Source organism: Gymnoscopelus braueri, assembly GCF_963280865.1.
Source record: "Gymnoscopelus braueri genome assembly, chromosome: 20".
Classification (NCBI taxonomy): domain Eukaryota; kingdom Metazoa; phylum Chordata; class Actinopteri; order Myctophiformes; family Myctophidae; genus Gymnoscopelus; species Gymnoscopelus braueri.
In genome coordinates this window covers 33,088,859-33,104,201 of record NC_137622.1, presented here as the reverse complement: position 1 = coordinate 33,104,201, position 15,343 = coordinate 33,088,859, and the positions used below count along the sequence as shown (strand labels likewise).

General features: G+C 39.8%; 4 protein-coding genes across 4 annotated transcripts; 2 read left to right on the top strand and 2 right to left on the bottom strand.

The window, feature by feature from the left end:
- Positions 1–121: 121 nt before the first annotated feature.
- On the top strand, positions 122–2,059 carry sowahd (sosondowah ankyrin repeat domain family d). Its single transcript, XM_080416343.1, has one exon. It carries the CDS (start codon positions 688–690, stop codon positions 1,699–1,701), a length of 1,014 nt encoding a protein of 337 aa, XP_080272469.1. The 5' UTR covers positions 122–687; the 3' UTR covers positions 1,702–2,059.
- A 122-nt stretch (positions 2,060–2,181) lies between these two features.
- Positions 2,182–4,533, bottom strand: rpl39 (ribosomal protein L39). The gene is made up of 3 exons (XM_080416349.1): positions 4,468–4,533; positions 4,039–4,142; positions 2,182–2,398 (listed from the first exon to the last, which is right to left on the bottom strand). The coding sequence occupies exons 1-3, from the start codon at positions 4,468–4,470 to the stop codon at positions 2,350–2,352; spliced, it is 156 nt and encodes a 51-aa protein (XP_080272475.1). The 5' UTR covers positions 4,471–4,533; the 3' UTR covers positions 2,182–2,349.
- Positions 4,534–5,793: 1,260 nt separating this feature from the next.
- On the bottom strand, positions 5,794–11,363 carry upf3b (UPF3B regulator of nonsense mediated mRNA decay). The gene is made up of 10 exons (XM_080416328.1): positions 11,151–11,363; positions 9,646–9,752; positions 9,444–9,550; positions 8,924–9,022; positions 8,612–8,722; positions 8,445–8,488; positions 8,156–8,344; positions 7,906–8,057; positions 7,490–7,820; positions 5,794–6,910 (listed from the first exon to the last, which is right to left on the bottom strand). Exons 1-10 carry the CDS (start codon positions 11,259–11,261, stop codon positions 6,752–6,754), a joined length of 1,410 nt encoding a protein of 469 aa, XP_080272454.1. The 5' UTR covers positions 11,262–11,363; the 3' UTR covers positions 5,794–6,751.
- Positions 11,364–12,773: 1,410 nt separating this feature from the next.
- Positions 12,774–15,049, top strand: ndufa1 (NADH:ubiquinone oxidoreductase subunit A1). The gene is made up of 3 exons (XM_080416348.1): positions 12,774–13,062; positions 13,706–13,795; positions 14,921–15,049. Exons 1-3 carry the CDS (start codon positions 12,961–12,963, stop codon positions 14,939–14,941), a joined length of 213 nt encoding a protein of 70 aa, XP_080272474.1. The 5' UTR covers positions 12,774–12,960; the 3' UTR covers positions 14,942–15,049.
- Positions 15,050–15,343: the final 294 nt, after the last annotated feature.

Sequence of the window (15,343 nt, the reverse complement as noted above, 5' to 3'; positions counted from 1 at the left end):
TGTCTACTGTATGTTTTGCACAATGTGGCTGTGAAGGTATTTTGTGACTGCTTCCTCCTATGAGGTCCGGCAGTGGGTTGTCACATGTTAAGGTTTCTTGCCATTGGCTTTGCCAGAGTAGAATGAACTTTGTATCGGTTCCTCAAACAGCAGCTAGTCGGGAATATACAGGAGAGAGAGATAACAAGGCTGTGCTTTTAAACTGCGTTTCTTGGATAATGTCTATACACTGCTGCTCTCATACTCGACACTGCTTTCTAAAATTAGGAACTAGTTGAATGATGACAGCATCAAACGTTTGCTTTGATGGAGCGTCGGTATGCGGTCTTGTCTTGATATCTCGCAGGTGAGCGCTAACTGGTGTAATTTTTACCGCAAGGTGTATTTTTCCAAATGGCTATAGTCGGTACAGAGGTTTTAAATTGGTTGTATCTTAACCACGAATATATTTAATGAAAAAGAGGAAGCAGATCTCTGGACAACGGCATTGTGATCGCTTTTTTTCTTCTGACAAATGTACACATGCTACGAACTACTTACAGGATAACGCAGGGAATGGGTCCAATCGAGTGGAGGGAAGTATTTCCGTGTTTGTAATTTATTCCACTGATAAGCGTCTTAAGTAGTTACAGTTTAAACACGGGAAGGGTGCAAGTTGTGCAACAAATCCCTGAAACCTGAAGCAACATGTATGAGAGCAACGAGCAGACGCTAGATGATGCGCCCGAGCTCTGCGGAGGAACGGTGTCCAAAAGTCGAACTGGCTCTGCAAGGACTCATGAAAATGACACCCACGGAATTAGATCTGGACGAGCTCTGGTGGAGCGATTGTCCAGATATGGAATGCAAGTGCTGCCCGTGTCCGGTGCCTGGGCACGTAGGTCGATGCTGCAGAGGCAAGAAACGTCTGACGACGTTGGCAGCGGACTTCATGGACTGTCCACAGGAACGCCAGAAAGGGCATCGATCACCCCGGCTATGCGCAAAAAGTACTTGAAAGAATTACTTTTGAACAATTCATCGCACACTGGCTTGAATAGCGTGCTCTCTACAGAAACTTACCATGCGTCTTTAAGGGATGAGCCAGACGCCCCAGGGACAGACTGGGCTCTATATCCGATGGAGCACGCATGGATGTTGTCTGCTGTAGATGGAAACTATGACACCATAATGGAGTTTATCACCGAGGATCCAAATCTATTGACCAGGAAGGATTTTGTTAGCGGGTACACTGTTCTGCACTGGCTGGCCAAAAAGGGACAAGACGAGGTTCTTCTCAAACTTTTAAGGTACGCCGAGGGTGTGGGCATTCCTGTGAACGTGAATCTGAAAGGCAGCGGGGGGCTGACCCCACTTCACGTCGCAACCATGCACTGTCAGTATATGGTCATAAAGCATCTGGTCGGTGCTTTCGGCGCTGATGTCGATGCCATGGACTATAATGGGAGAAGAGCCTGTCAATATCTGAAGGGAAACGCCCCGCTGGAAATGAAGGAACTTCTTGGCACTGATGACGAGCACAGTAGTGTTGGAGCACAGAATGTCAACAACAGTGCGGGGGGTGTTCAGCTGGCATGTGAGGAGGAGGATGATGGGAGAGAGGAAGAAAACCATTTTGACCTGACAAGAAATGGTAGCTGGCGATTTGGGTCGTTCAAAAAAATGTTTTCCCAGTTCTCTTTTTTTGGTAACAGAAGTTGAGATTGTTAGAGATGCTTATGTGTGCATAGTCGAATAAATATTTGCTACCAGAATGTACACAGCCCTATTTGCATACCCCAGTAAAGCTGACGTGGCAGCAGTAGTTTCCAGTTTAACATACAACCCAATATCTCATGCAAATGTCTCAGACTTTCATGGAAAACGCATGGGCCAGAGTTCAGCTTTATCTCCCCGCTTAATATATAAACAACCTGAACCATATGATGCATATCAGATATTTAAGTACAATATGTAACCATATCTTATGAACCAAGGGAAAATCCCATACAGAACACTGCCAAAATAAGTTTTACTCTCATGTACCTGTACAGAAGAATCAAGATGCAACAATAAAGACCACCTTGAACCCCCTTTCTGCAGTGCTTGTCAGCATTAGTACAACCCCTTGTTTACTTACACATTTGCTGCCCACCCACCCTTGTGCCACAGCAACAGTCATTACACTCAAACTCAGTCAAATTTCTGGTTTCATCACAAAGGATTTATTGTCAATAAATTGTCAAACAAATATAACCAGAGTATCTGTACAAAAAAAGACAGGCTTCTTCTCCAGATCCGGACCAGGCAGGTGGTGGTACTGGCAGATGTTCCATGAAGGGGATGCTGGAGTTCCGAAGAGCCACGTGCTTACAGACCAAGCTTTGTCCTCCTCCAGTGTCTCCTCTTTGAGTTGTACCTTAAAAGCAATGTGGAAAATTGTGTCAGTGAAATCTAGAGAGGAGTAGACTTTGTGAACCACTTCATGTACATACAAAAATATACATACAAATATCACTCAATCTTTTGTTCAAGTGAATGCCAATATGCTTATGATGATTTAAAAGTACTATATTTTGATAGTAATCATTGCTACAGAGTGTTTGTTCGGTCACAGGGGTCTCTCCAGCTCTTTAGTAAACAGAATATAGTACATTTTCAGCCCATCAGGAGAGAGCACTGAAAATGCATTTTCTATTTAATGAAGAGCTGGAGACATGGGAGACTCCTTATATGGACAGGACACTCTATAGTAACGAGGACTATCACAACATACATCCATTTTGCAATTATTTGAATTTCAAATCACTTACCCTACCTTTAATCTACGTTTAATTACATATTGTCACAGGAAATTGCAGATACATGGGAAGTTGGGAACATTAATGCTTACTGTAATCCATTAATAAATACCAAAGAGAGCACACATTTAAAACTCAGTCTCAGTACTGTGACTGACACCAAACTTGAATTACAGGGCCTGCAATATGGTGGGGGTGGGGGGGGTGGAATAGTCTAAAAAAGATTGGGAGCCTTGCTTTACATAATTTCATAAGTTAAAATAATTCAGCATTTTAAAGAAATACACCTGCAAAAAAAAAACACACCGTCTTCAAATGTAATTAAAGTCATAATGGCCTTTGTAGGTGTGCAAAATACTTTTTATTGCCACGTGTATATATTATTTTAAAATGTAGTCAATTGGAACAACTTTGTGACCAGTGTTGGTCACCAATAATACCAGCACTGATACAAATGAAACTGTTCATCAGGAAGCAAAACCCACAGATTAAACAATGCAGGCCAAGGCATTTACTAATACATCTTTAACCCGGACCATACCAAAACCACTGACAAATACGTTATTTTTTTAAACTATAACTGTCAATGTACAATGCACTTGATGGGAGGGGGGGGGTAGAAGACAAGATATTAAGATTTCTTCAACATTTTAACTAAGCACTGAAACATGACACCATTAACTGATCAGATGGATTGCAGTGTGCTAAATGAGCTAGATCTAGCTAGGATGTCACAGCAACAGAGCATCCTCATCACTGGTGTGATCAGGAGTCAGGTATTCTGTTGCTGAATGACGCTCTCAGCAGGATTAATGACAATACTCCACGGAACTGAAGTACTGCAATTGCAGACCTGCTTTACAAAATCATTATAACAGTCATGGGAAGTAGGCAAGCACTTCCAGGTGAATTGCCACATGTGGGTTAAGGTACAAACTACAGTCCTCACCCCTAGTATTTCTCGATCCTACCATTAAAGTTAATTGTGTTCACCTCCCATCCCAGGCTTAACAAAAGTACCCCCCTTGATGCATCAGGTGAGTGCAATTATGAAGATTATCAGTGCCTAAAGTCCCAAATAACATGTCCGAAGGATTTTAGAGATCAGTTGATGCTATGTTTTGAGGCTAGGTTGTTTTCTTAAGTAAAGGCATAGCTGCATAGCCGTGGCCTACAATGTGAAGAAAACTGTTTGAAGGGCTTCCTTAACAGTGCCACTAAATGTGCAGAACCAACCAAAATCTCTGAATAGACCAACCTGATCTTATTGCCAGTTTTCATTCTGATCCACTGCGGAATGGGCCTGTTTTGCTTCTGCTTCTTGGCGAGGAAGCGCTTGATCCGGAAAGTCTTGTGGGACGACTGTAAACAAGAGATGGTTATTAAGCATCACATTTCTGCACTCTGGTGTATACAAGTAACATGGTTTGATAGTCGTTTCTCCAAGTCAATTGGGCAAATAGGTTATTTGTAAATGAGGTTGACCAGGTATCTAAGACGAAGGTTGACATGCACAACGCTAGAGTGGGTACCGGCTACTACTACTGCTAAGTTATCCTATCGATATCGTATATTTTTCCAACAATATACGTTTTCAAGCCAATGGAGGACATATTGATATGCAACTAAAGTGTCGGTGCATTTTTAAAAGCACTACCGACACGGATGTTTGAAGATTTCTATTTACCATTTTGTCCACAGTGCTTTCACCACTATGGCGGTGATCGAAGAGAGAGAAGGAAGGGAAGCGGTAGTGATGTATGTCTTCTTGTCCAATCAGCGTGACCCAAATAACTCGGTAGTCTGCAAACAGCGACACCACGTGGTTCAGTTTGCGAAGAACAGAATAAATGGTGGGAACTGGCTAATGTTTTGTTTACTTTTCTAAATGATTGACTCTGACACACCATACTGTACAGGGCAATTGGTGTGGAAAATGTGCTTTAATAAAATAATAATAATATTAAATATTATGTCATATTAAAACATATACAAATGTTTTTAATTGACTTCTAGACTCAGCCTCACTGACAGAAGTTGTGTATTCTTACAGCTGTGTATTAAAGTACACAAAAACAGAAGACTCACACACTGGCAGATGAAGGATGAGTACTGATGATGGTCTTTAGGACCATAGACTGTAAAAAATTGGTTAGGACAGAAACGTCCACTCTTTTTTCAGTTCTGCACCTTTTTGCAAATATAAATGTGAATACATTTATATTTTAGAATCCCAAGAGCCTCATCCTTTATGTCAGTGTACAAGCCTTTTTTTTTTCTTTCAATGCTGGCCTCTCACACCTGGCTCTGGTAAGCATTGATTTCAGAGCGCAAACTTTTCTACTTTATTACAGCTGTCTATTTGAAATGTGGAATCAGCAATACTCCACTGATATTTTGGCACAGATCTTTCTCCATGACTGAAATATTGTGTGGTCATCACACAATGGTGTATGTATACCATTATAGCACAGCTGACTCTGAGAACATAAACGCTTAACATGTATATCTGGGGCTTGTCTTTTGGTGCAAGAAAACACAAAACATGCTGGGGTCAAGGTCACCTCACATCACCAGGCTTCGTCGAGGTAGAATTGGGGTGAAAAAAACAATAAAATCTGCACATCAGAATGCTGCTCCCATAGTGGGTTATTTTGTATTGGTAACATTTCAAGCCAGGAGGCTCTTCCTCAGACCTTACTTGTTCTTGTTTTTTCATGTTGAATTTTTTATCCTGCACCCAGCCCAGCAGGACAGGACGTGCTTGTCTTTTGCCACTTTAAAATGTATTTAAATTAATACATTTGTTTTAATTTATACTGTTAAGCTAAGAATTATAACAGTCAATCTGAGAACATCTGTCTTGCGAGATTAGAACATGGTAAACAATATAAATACAGCTTTGTCAAAAAAACTGATTTAAAAAAATATTTTTAAATGTTCAGTACCAAATCACTTTACGGACAGATTATCTATACCGAGATACAAGATAAAAAGAAAACAAAAACATGAACACCTTAATAAAGACTTTATTTCTCACTATGTTAGAATCATTGGTAGCGATATGTTTTCATGCTTTATTCAGTTCAGTGCATCATAGATTCATGTCTTAAGAGGAGGCATCTTAAATTAGAAAGGGGAAGGCCACAGGTTGATAACGTCAGTTAAAGGTTGCATGCAGGCTGGAATCAGAGCATGGCTTACATTTCAATGTAGTCAAAAATGGCTATTTCTCCTCAATGACTGTATGGATGTAACCGACTCCCTTGCTTATGAATCTTGGAAACCAAGTAAATAAACTAAATAAAACAAATACCATCTGCAGTGCTTGTAAAATTACAATTTAACTGTAAATGTGTAGATATATTTGTGTAGCAAACAAAGCTAATTAGGAACCAATCAAATTTCCAATTGTAAACCAAAGAAAAACAGAAAAGGGGGGGGGGGATGGGTAAACAACAATGAAAATCTCTACATCACATGTAAATGCATACAGCGAGAAACTAAGGTGATTTGCTTTACAATGCCTATTTAGATTCACAGGACAGCTAAGTGTAGAAGTCTCCTGGAAAGTTACCTTTTTAATTCTAAAGAGTGTTGTACCTGAACCTAATAAGCCAAATGCCCAATTAAATATTTGCAACACTTTCCAGCAGAAACTTTACTGTAGTAAGGTCACTTTGAGTTTATGTGGTCCAAGAAAGTTTTGGCTTGAACTAATAGTGTGCCCTAAAGCCAAACTCTTAAAACATGTACAAGGATACCCTTAATCTTCAAATGAAACTAAAGAGGGTCACATTGAGGCACTAAGAGGTACCACCATCGTATCACTGCCTCTGACTGAGACTGGGAGCTCTAAAATGCAGCCCCACTTGAGTTCCACATCACATGGCTCTGTGGTGCCCAGATACTGCTGAGGGGCTTGCAAGCTCCCCTCACCTGAATCAGCATGCCATTTTGCTGAAATCGTATCAATCATCTCCCTTGTCATGTGCTTTCTTAGGCTCAATATCAGGCTTCCTATCTGCGCCAGGGGAGTCACCTCCCACTCCCTCACCACCACCACCACCACCTGTGGGTCGATTGCGGCTTCTAGCGCCTGGCTGGTACAGCTGAATGGCAGGCCGATCCTGATGCACAAGGAAAACAAGATTCTTAGATTAGATTCCCTTTCTGTTAAAAAAATGTTTTAGGGTTGGAAGTGTCAATTGCAAGAGCAAATGGGGCCAAAAGGCAATCTATCGATGCACTCATCCATGCTATAGAAAAGGTCAAAGCGCACTTATAATTTGCTTAAATTTTTTATGTTATCATCACAAGCCTGTATATATGTAGTCATTGTATTTTGTGGAATGTCTTTTCAGTTGTAGTCATGAATGGAACCAATAGGAGGGTGGGATTGTAGGAAGGGGTGGGGGGAGGTAGTGAAGGGAGGGTAGCCCTGTGTACAAAAAAATGGAAATAAGTGACAGGACGTGTAGTAGGTGGGTGATTGTGGATGTATACGTGCATGTGTTCTGCACACATGCAACAAATATGTATGTCCTATTGTCCGTGCACTGTAAATCAAATTGCTGAGAAAAATGGGTTGCTCTTGTAAAATGTAGAATTAACAATAAAAATTTGGTCACAAAAAACGAAAACTTAGATTCAAAAAATAATAATTAGAAGAAAATACCATGTGATAATAAGGTGTGAAAAGGCATTACCTTGTTTCTTAACCGATCTCTTTTAGCACTAGCACTGTCTTCCTTTCGGTTGTCTTTGGCAGGCTTCTCTGGCCTCTCGGCACGAGTGACGTCTCCTGCGTTCTCTGCCTTTCTCTTCTCCCACACGCGCTCCTTCTTCACCTCCTCCTCGCGCTTCCTGTAGGTGTTCTCTCCATCGTGGCGTTCTCTCCGCCGGCGGCGATCCTCGTCCTGGCGTCGGATGCGCTCCTTCTCCTTCTGACGCCTCTCCCTGTCCCGGTCACGTTCGCGCTCCCTGTCTCGATGGCCGGCTTCCCGATCGCGGAAGTCCTTACGCCCCTCATCATCTGCCCTGTGAATAAGATATGAAATGAATATGTTCCATTCATATCACTTTCTAAAAGAATCAGTCAAATAACAAACTTATGCCAACTCACTTTCGCACACGATCGTCCTTGTTTTCACTATTCTGACGCTTCTTCAGGTCAGCACTCCCCAAGGCTTCTTTAAGGGGCTTTTCTGGTTTCTTGGATTTCTCTTTCGGTTTCTCTGAGTCAACATCATCCACCCTGTCTGGTTTTCTCAGCAGCTAGTCAACAGCAAACAAAGACAAACATATTTGAATAATAATTACCTCAAGACATTACGTTTTGCCCCAAATCTCAGACTCTCTTTTGCAGTACACACCTTGATTTTTGGTTCCTCTTTTGCTTGTTCCTTCTCTTTTTCCAAGGGCTTCTCGCCTTTCTTCATCTTCTCTACCTCTTTGCGCTTCCTCCTGTCTTCCTCCCTCCACTTACGACGCTCTTCGTCTCGTTGACGCTTGCGCTCCAGCTCTCGTCTTCTTCTCTCCTCTTTCTTTTCCTCCCTCATTCTCTGAACATAGTAAGATCATGTCAACATATCACGTCAACAACCATTGTGCTCTGACAAATGTCTATAAACAAAACACTATCTTGCTACAGCATACACTTACCTGCTTGTTCTTCAAGAAGTCCAGGAGAGGAGTCGTTCTTTTAGCTAAATGTGGGTAGAAAGGAATTTACTAGTATTTGAACAGTGCAACAAATAATAGCTTTGAACTACTAACGGAGCTGTCTCATACTGAGCAATACTAAATACAAGATCATGCAGGTTTCAAACCTCCAAGTTCCTTGGACTTTGCCTCAATTTCTTCCAATAGAGTCTCAGGGGTAGATGTAAATTTTTCATCATCTGCATTATAATAATCCAAGAACTTCTTGTAGTCTGAGTCTAATAGCAGAAAGAAAGAAAGAAGATTTAACAAATACAAATAACAAATAGATTATTATTCATGTTAAGGCTTCTACAGAGCAATTCGTATAGGTGTTTTTGATACAGCCCTGTGAGTTGATGAACAAGCCACTGACTATAGTGATAAGTACTAATGCATTATTAAATTACTGAATAATATGCATGTTAATAATATCTTACCTTCATCTATCGTTCCACATTTGGCATCCCTTTTTTTGCTTCTTTTTTTGGCAATCTTTTGAAAAGGTGCAAACTCCACAATGGCAGTATATTCCTGTCCTGTACACGGCAGACATCATAATGTGACTGACTGCATTGATGCATTAATGATTTCTTGTTTGGTATTATCTTTATATATCTTGATGAATTGAATACATAGGACCACACTGGAGATAAGCCCTCAGGCTCAGGGCTTTTTTTGTTATCCTTTTAGCATTAATGTATAACAGTAGTACAATCCCTCTGTACTTTTTGCAAACTGTTAATAGAGTATTCAATCAATCAATCAATATTGAGAAACATTGCTATGCATATGTTGAAACTTTAATTTTGACTAAGTAGTTGCAAATAATTGAATATGTTTCTACCCTGTTGCTTCAGTATAATGTACTAACTTACTGAGAAATAAAACCCTCCTATGTGCAAACATACCTGGAAATAAAAATGAATTTTGATTCTGATTCAAAGATGTTGTACATACCTCTGCTATCAATGAAAACATATCCATCAAATCGATCTCGGAACAAGACGATGTCATCTTGATTTTTGAAACTGATGTATGCCCGTGAAAAGAGGTGGGGGAAAAGGCTATAGAAAAAGAATGGAAAAGTAAGTCTGGGATAAGTACAATTTGGCAGGAGACCACCAAAGATTTGGTAACATAAAGAACTCAGATTTTTCACCTGGTGTCATTAGAAAAGAATTCCAGATAGTCCGTTTCTGGAAGCGGCTGTAGCTGTTCCTCCAGTTCCTCCTTGGTTAGACTGGGTGGCAAACGTCTTATCACGATCTGTCAACAGATAGGGATAAAGTTATTAACTTATTCACCTGTTTCCTAGGCTGTGTGTTTTCCACTTCCTGTCGATTTCATTGGCTATCATTGGTCATCTGATCAGTTTCATTGGATTTCATTGGATCAAATCGACAGGAAGTGGAAAACACACAGCCTAGGACAGTGGTTCTCAAACTTGTTCATGTCAAGGACCCCCAAATTGACACTTTTTAGCCCATGGACCCCCATTTGAAAAGATATGCCTCAGGGACCCCCATAAGAGAAGATTTTTACGGCTCTAGCAGTGATTCTCGACCATTTTAATTTCAAGGACCCCCCAGTTTGACATGCATTGAGCTAGTACAGACCCCCATTTAATGACATTTCTATCTCTGGGACCCCAATTTATTATGTAAAATCAATGTTAATTTAACTCTGAGAGTGTACAAATGGAACCAAATGGAGCATTAGGGTCCATTTGGTTCCATTTGTACACTCTCAGAGTTACAGACCCATATGGTTCCATTTGGTTCCTATCCATCATTTAGCTGGGGACCCCCTGGAACCCCCTTAAGTACCCCTGGGGGTCCCCGGACTTTGAGAACCAATGGCCTAGGAAACAGGTGAATAGGGAAAACATGACAACTTAGAAGGGAAACCATGTTGATTTGATGATCCTTTAGCTCAGATACCAAATCATGCAATAACAGTGAGTGACAAAATACTAATTAACTTGCCTGCTTGTGCTATGAAAGCAGACATAGTCATATTTATATAATCTTGTGTAATGCTATGACGTCCATTGAACTACATCAGGGGTTCTCAACCAGTGGTACGGGGACCACCAGTGGTCCTTGAGGGGGTTCCAGGGGGTCCCCAGCTAAATGATAGATATTTAGGAACCAAATGGACCCTTATCATAAGGGTCTTGTGTGCCTGTAACTCAGACTCAGAGTGTACAAATGGAACCAAATACTCTCTGAGTTAAATTAACATTGATTTTACAATATAAATTAGGGTCCCAGAGATAGAAATGCCATTAAATGGGGGTCCGTAGCCCTAATGCATGTCAAACTGGGGGTCCTTGAAATTAAAATGGTTGAGAATCACTGCTATATGGCCGTAAAAAATCTTCTCTTATGGGGTCATATCTGTCATATCTTTTCAAATGGGGGTCCGCGGGCTAATAAGTGTCAATTTGGGGGTCCTTGACATGAAAAAGTTTGAGAACCACTGCTTTAGCTCAGATACCAAATCATACAATAACAGGGAGTGACAAAATACTAACTAACTTGCCTGCTTGTGCTATGAAAGCAGACAGTCATATTTATAATCCTGTGTAATGCTATGACGTCCATTGAACTACATGAATTATTAGCTAACGTTAGCCAGCTAGCGAGTTCTAACTAATGCTACCTTTGTCATGGCCTCTTTCCTTTCCTTTGGCTTTTCCATCTTTTCTCCATCTTCACACTTTATTTCCATTTTTCTCTCTTTAGGGCGAGCGTTTTCCTTGTCTTCCTTCATTGTGGCCAAGCTATTTTGTTGCCCGATTAAAAATGTGTTTCCATTTCCAGAGTGACTTCTGTTTACTTTTTAGCAAGTTAGCCAAGTCAGCTAGCAGAAGCGTTCACACCAAATCTATTAGTGTTGCCAGGTTTTGGGAAAGAAACAAGCAACCCTAGGTCTATGAAAATAAGCCCAAAAGAAGCGACTGTAGAGACTGAGCTATAACACCTTAAACCTTACATTGGATATTTGAAAATAGCCAATCTACAAGCTCACAACGCGTCACAAAGTGACGTGTTGTGAGCTTGTAGATCTGTTGTTTTAAAAAAAAGAATCCCTTTCAGTTTTTTTTTTTCATTTTCATTAACATTCTTAATTATATATTAATTTGGGGGTCCTTGACATGGAAATATTTGAAAACCAATGGTTTAAATAATGTTTTTTTTTAAACAATCCCAAATAAGCAACTACATTTTAGAAACAAGCCCAAAAAAACGCAACCCGCAACTACTAATAGTTACAAGCAACTTTACAGAAAAACAAGTCCAAAGTCGCCTATAATAAGCGGACATGGCAACGCTGCCAATCTACTTCCTATGTCTGGTGTCACGGTTTCCGTAGTAACATACGCACTAGTTCTTACGTTTTTATTTAAACTATCTTTCAATAGCGATGCGACGCATTGTGAGCTTGTAGATGTGCTATTTTCAAAACATTTGAATACATTTGAAAACCTGTGAAATCAATGGGACATTCTACATAATGAGTACTTTTACTTTTGGTACTTTAAAGGTAGGGTAAGTGATATTTTTGGGTTAAAACAAAAAGTATTTTGTTAAAAGGTTAAAGCACTATATTCTGATAGTAATCATTGCTATAGAGTGTTTGTTCAGTAACAGGAGTCTCCCCGTCTCTCCAGCTCTTTAATAAACAGAAAATACATTTTCTGGTAGGTGTCAAAATCTCAGCCAATCAGGAGAAAGTACCCATTTTTAAGCTTCATTTTTATAGTGTTCCAGTTCCAATTTTGCCTGCTCATTTCTTAGTGTCATCACTTCCAATTTCACTTGTTTAATCTCTATCCTGATTGATTTCTCTATCCTGATTGGATAAAATTGAAAATGAAACTGAAACTGAAACGAAAATGCATTTTCTGTTTTATAAAGAGCTGGAGAGATATGGAGACTCCTTATATGGACAGGACACTCTATAGTAACGAGCACTATCAGAACATAGACCCATTTTGCAATTATTTGAATAATTGCAAATCACTTACCCTACCTTTAAGTACATTTTAATCAATTTTAATCATTTTAATCAATTGATGCCAATACTCTGTACTTTTACTTTTGCTTGTATCAGAGTATTTCTACATCGCAGTATTGATACTTTTACTTAAGTAAAACATTAGAGTACTTTTTCCACCACTTAACATCTATTGAACTCAAACCTAATTTATAGAAATAAATAAAATACAGATGGCGCCGGGAGGTGGCGCTGTGTTCAAAACAAAGCACAGCGTGACGGCGTAACCCGGAAGTCGTCACAGGAACCTTTTTGACCGTCAACAACCTCCGCTCAGACTCTGGACGTTTGACATTTATTCTGTCAGCTTTGCGCTCTGTTTGGCGATCAAAACAAAGCCTCCAAGAGGCAGCTCGTCCACAGATAACACGTTGCGTTTGCATGTGTCGTCTTCATAGACGCTGATAAAAAGATGTGGTATGAAATATTGCCCGTGTTCGGCGTCATGACGGTGTGTCTGATCATCCCTGGCGTCGCCACCGCACAGATCCACAAGTTCACCAACGGAGGGAAGGTGAGAAGGATGGGTGGAAGAAGAAGAAGTACTCACATGTGTTTTACTTAAGTAAAAGTATCAATACTGCAATGTTGAAACACTCTGGAAACAAGCTATATAATGCTTTCTTGGGTTTAAAGTCCTCTTAGCAGACCTTGTATTGAACTGTACTTTCCTGTGCTTTATTTTAGTTTTTTTGCAAACTGCTAATAAAGTATTCAATCAATCAATCTGTTACAAGTAATAGTCTGGAATTCAAAATTGACTTGAGTAAAACGTACAAAAGTATTGCTAGCAAAATGTACTTAAAGTACCAAAAGTAGAAAGTACTCATCATGCAGAATGTCCCATCTCACAAATATTCAAATGTATAAAAACCTTTTGAAAATAGATTTTTATACATTTGAAAACTTGTGAAATGACTAGTAACTAAACTATGGTTGTCAAATAATTGTAGTGGAGTAAGAGTAATATTTGCCTCAGTTGAGTAAATGTACTTAGTTACTTTCCACCACTGGTGAGAAGGATGGGTGTCGCTTGCCGAAAAGAACAGATGCACTTGTTAACTTGTATTCTGTTCTTTTTAGCAAGCGACACCGTTTACGAAGGAGTCATAGACTATATAATACATTATTACATATTTTCTGCTTTTTGTTCTTAGGAAAAGAGGATCGCACGACTTCCCTGGCAGTGGTACTTGATGGAGAGAGACAAGCGGGTGTCAGGAACTGGTGTATACCACCAGTCTAAGGTAAATAAACAGTACACCATCACCAAGGTAAATTAAAAGGTATACAGTAACCCATCACTCTTGACTCGAGTTTAATGAAAAGGTGTATACCATAAGTTTAATGAACAGGTGTATAGTATACACCTGTTCATTAAACTTATGGTACACACCTTTTGATTTACCTTAGAGTGATGGTATACACTGTATACCATCACTCTAAGGTAAATCAAAAGGTGTGTACCATCACTAGTCTAAAGGAGTGTTCACACAGGAGGCGAAGATATTTTTTGCATCACTTCATGTGATTTTGGTTGGTGCCAGGGACCAGTGTGTTAATTTGCGTTCCCCTATTGGTACATGCTGTTTAGTCACGTACACATATTCTGAAAATAGCTTTAATCTAGCAGTTGTAGGTGTAAAAGATTGAGCAATGCTCAATCTCCTGACTTAAATCTATAGATTGTTTCAATAAAGCTATCCAAGTGGGTGTTTTTCTCCTACCCGGGTGTCAACTCTCCTGGCCGGTAAAACGGAGTATAGAGCTCCTGCAAGGAAAGATGTGATGTTGGGAGCAAATACTAAGCAGCTTGTTGACTCAAATACCATCTCAGGCGGCTTGTTGTGTTTGCAAGGAATGCAAGCACATCAAACAAACTGAATAAAAAATGTGATTAATTTACCAGTGTTTTGTCCGGGAGTGTACAAATGAAGCCAAATCTACCCAAGGGTCCACTTGGTTCCGTTTTGTACACCCTGAATTACTAACATGGAAGCCCTGTCTTTTCGCCATAAACCATGTAGGATATCAACGCCATGTGGTGCGATTACAAAGACGTGAATTATGAATAGGAATACATTTTAATCTTGCAGTTGAAAGTGTGAAATTAATCAAGATGGAGCGACTACGTGTTATACCTGTATTTTGTAGTTGCTGTAGGGCGGGCTGAGAAACTCCAAAAACATTTCAGAACCAGGAAGAATGTTTTGTGCTGGTGAAGGCAGTAAATAAATAAATATTGTCACAGGGGTACACTAGTAAGAAAGTTTGAGAACCTTTGCTCTAAGGTAAACGACCATTAAAATGTACCTACAATTCTGAGCGGCTAAAGTGTCATGTTGTGATCACCTTTTCTCTTCTTTCAACAGGGACTTGAGAATATCCACTAAGAGCTACATCTACAAGACTCTTCAGACTACAGTACATCCACAATTACACGACTCCTCAGATTAAAGTTCTTTGTTGCATATTACAGAAATAAATTATGTTTAACTACATATGTTTGTTTTATGATTGATTCAAGTTGTTGGCATGATCCATCCTTTGTATACTATTGTACCATTTTAGTGATAGAACTTAAGGAGCAGTTCACCCAAAACATTTGGGTATTTTCTAACAATTACACACCCCACGAAGCCTTGAATTCATGGAGATTTTTGTTTTGTCGCATTCCAATTAATTCCTTAAGCCAATCATTTCTCAAAGAGAGTCTCAAAGAGTCTCAAAGCCCAATTATTGGCTTTGGAATGTGACAAACAATATCTTCATGGGGGTATGTAATTGATCAAAAG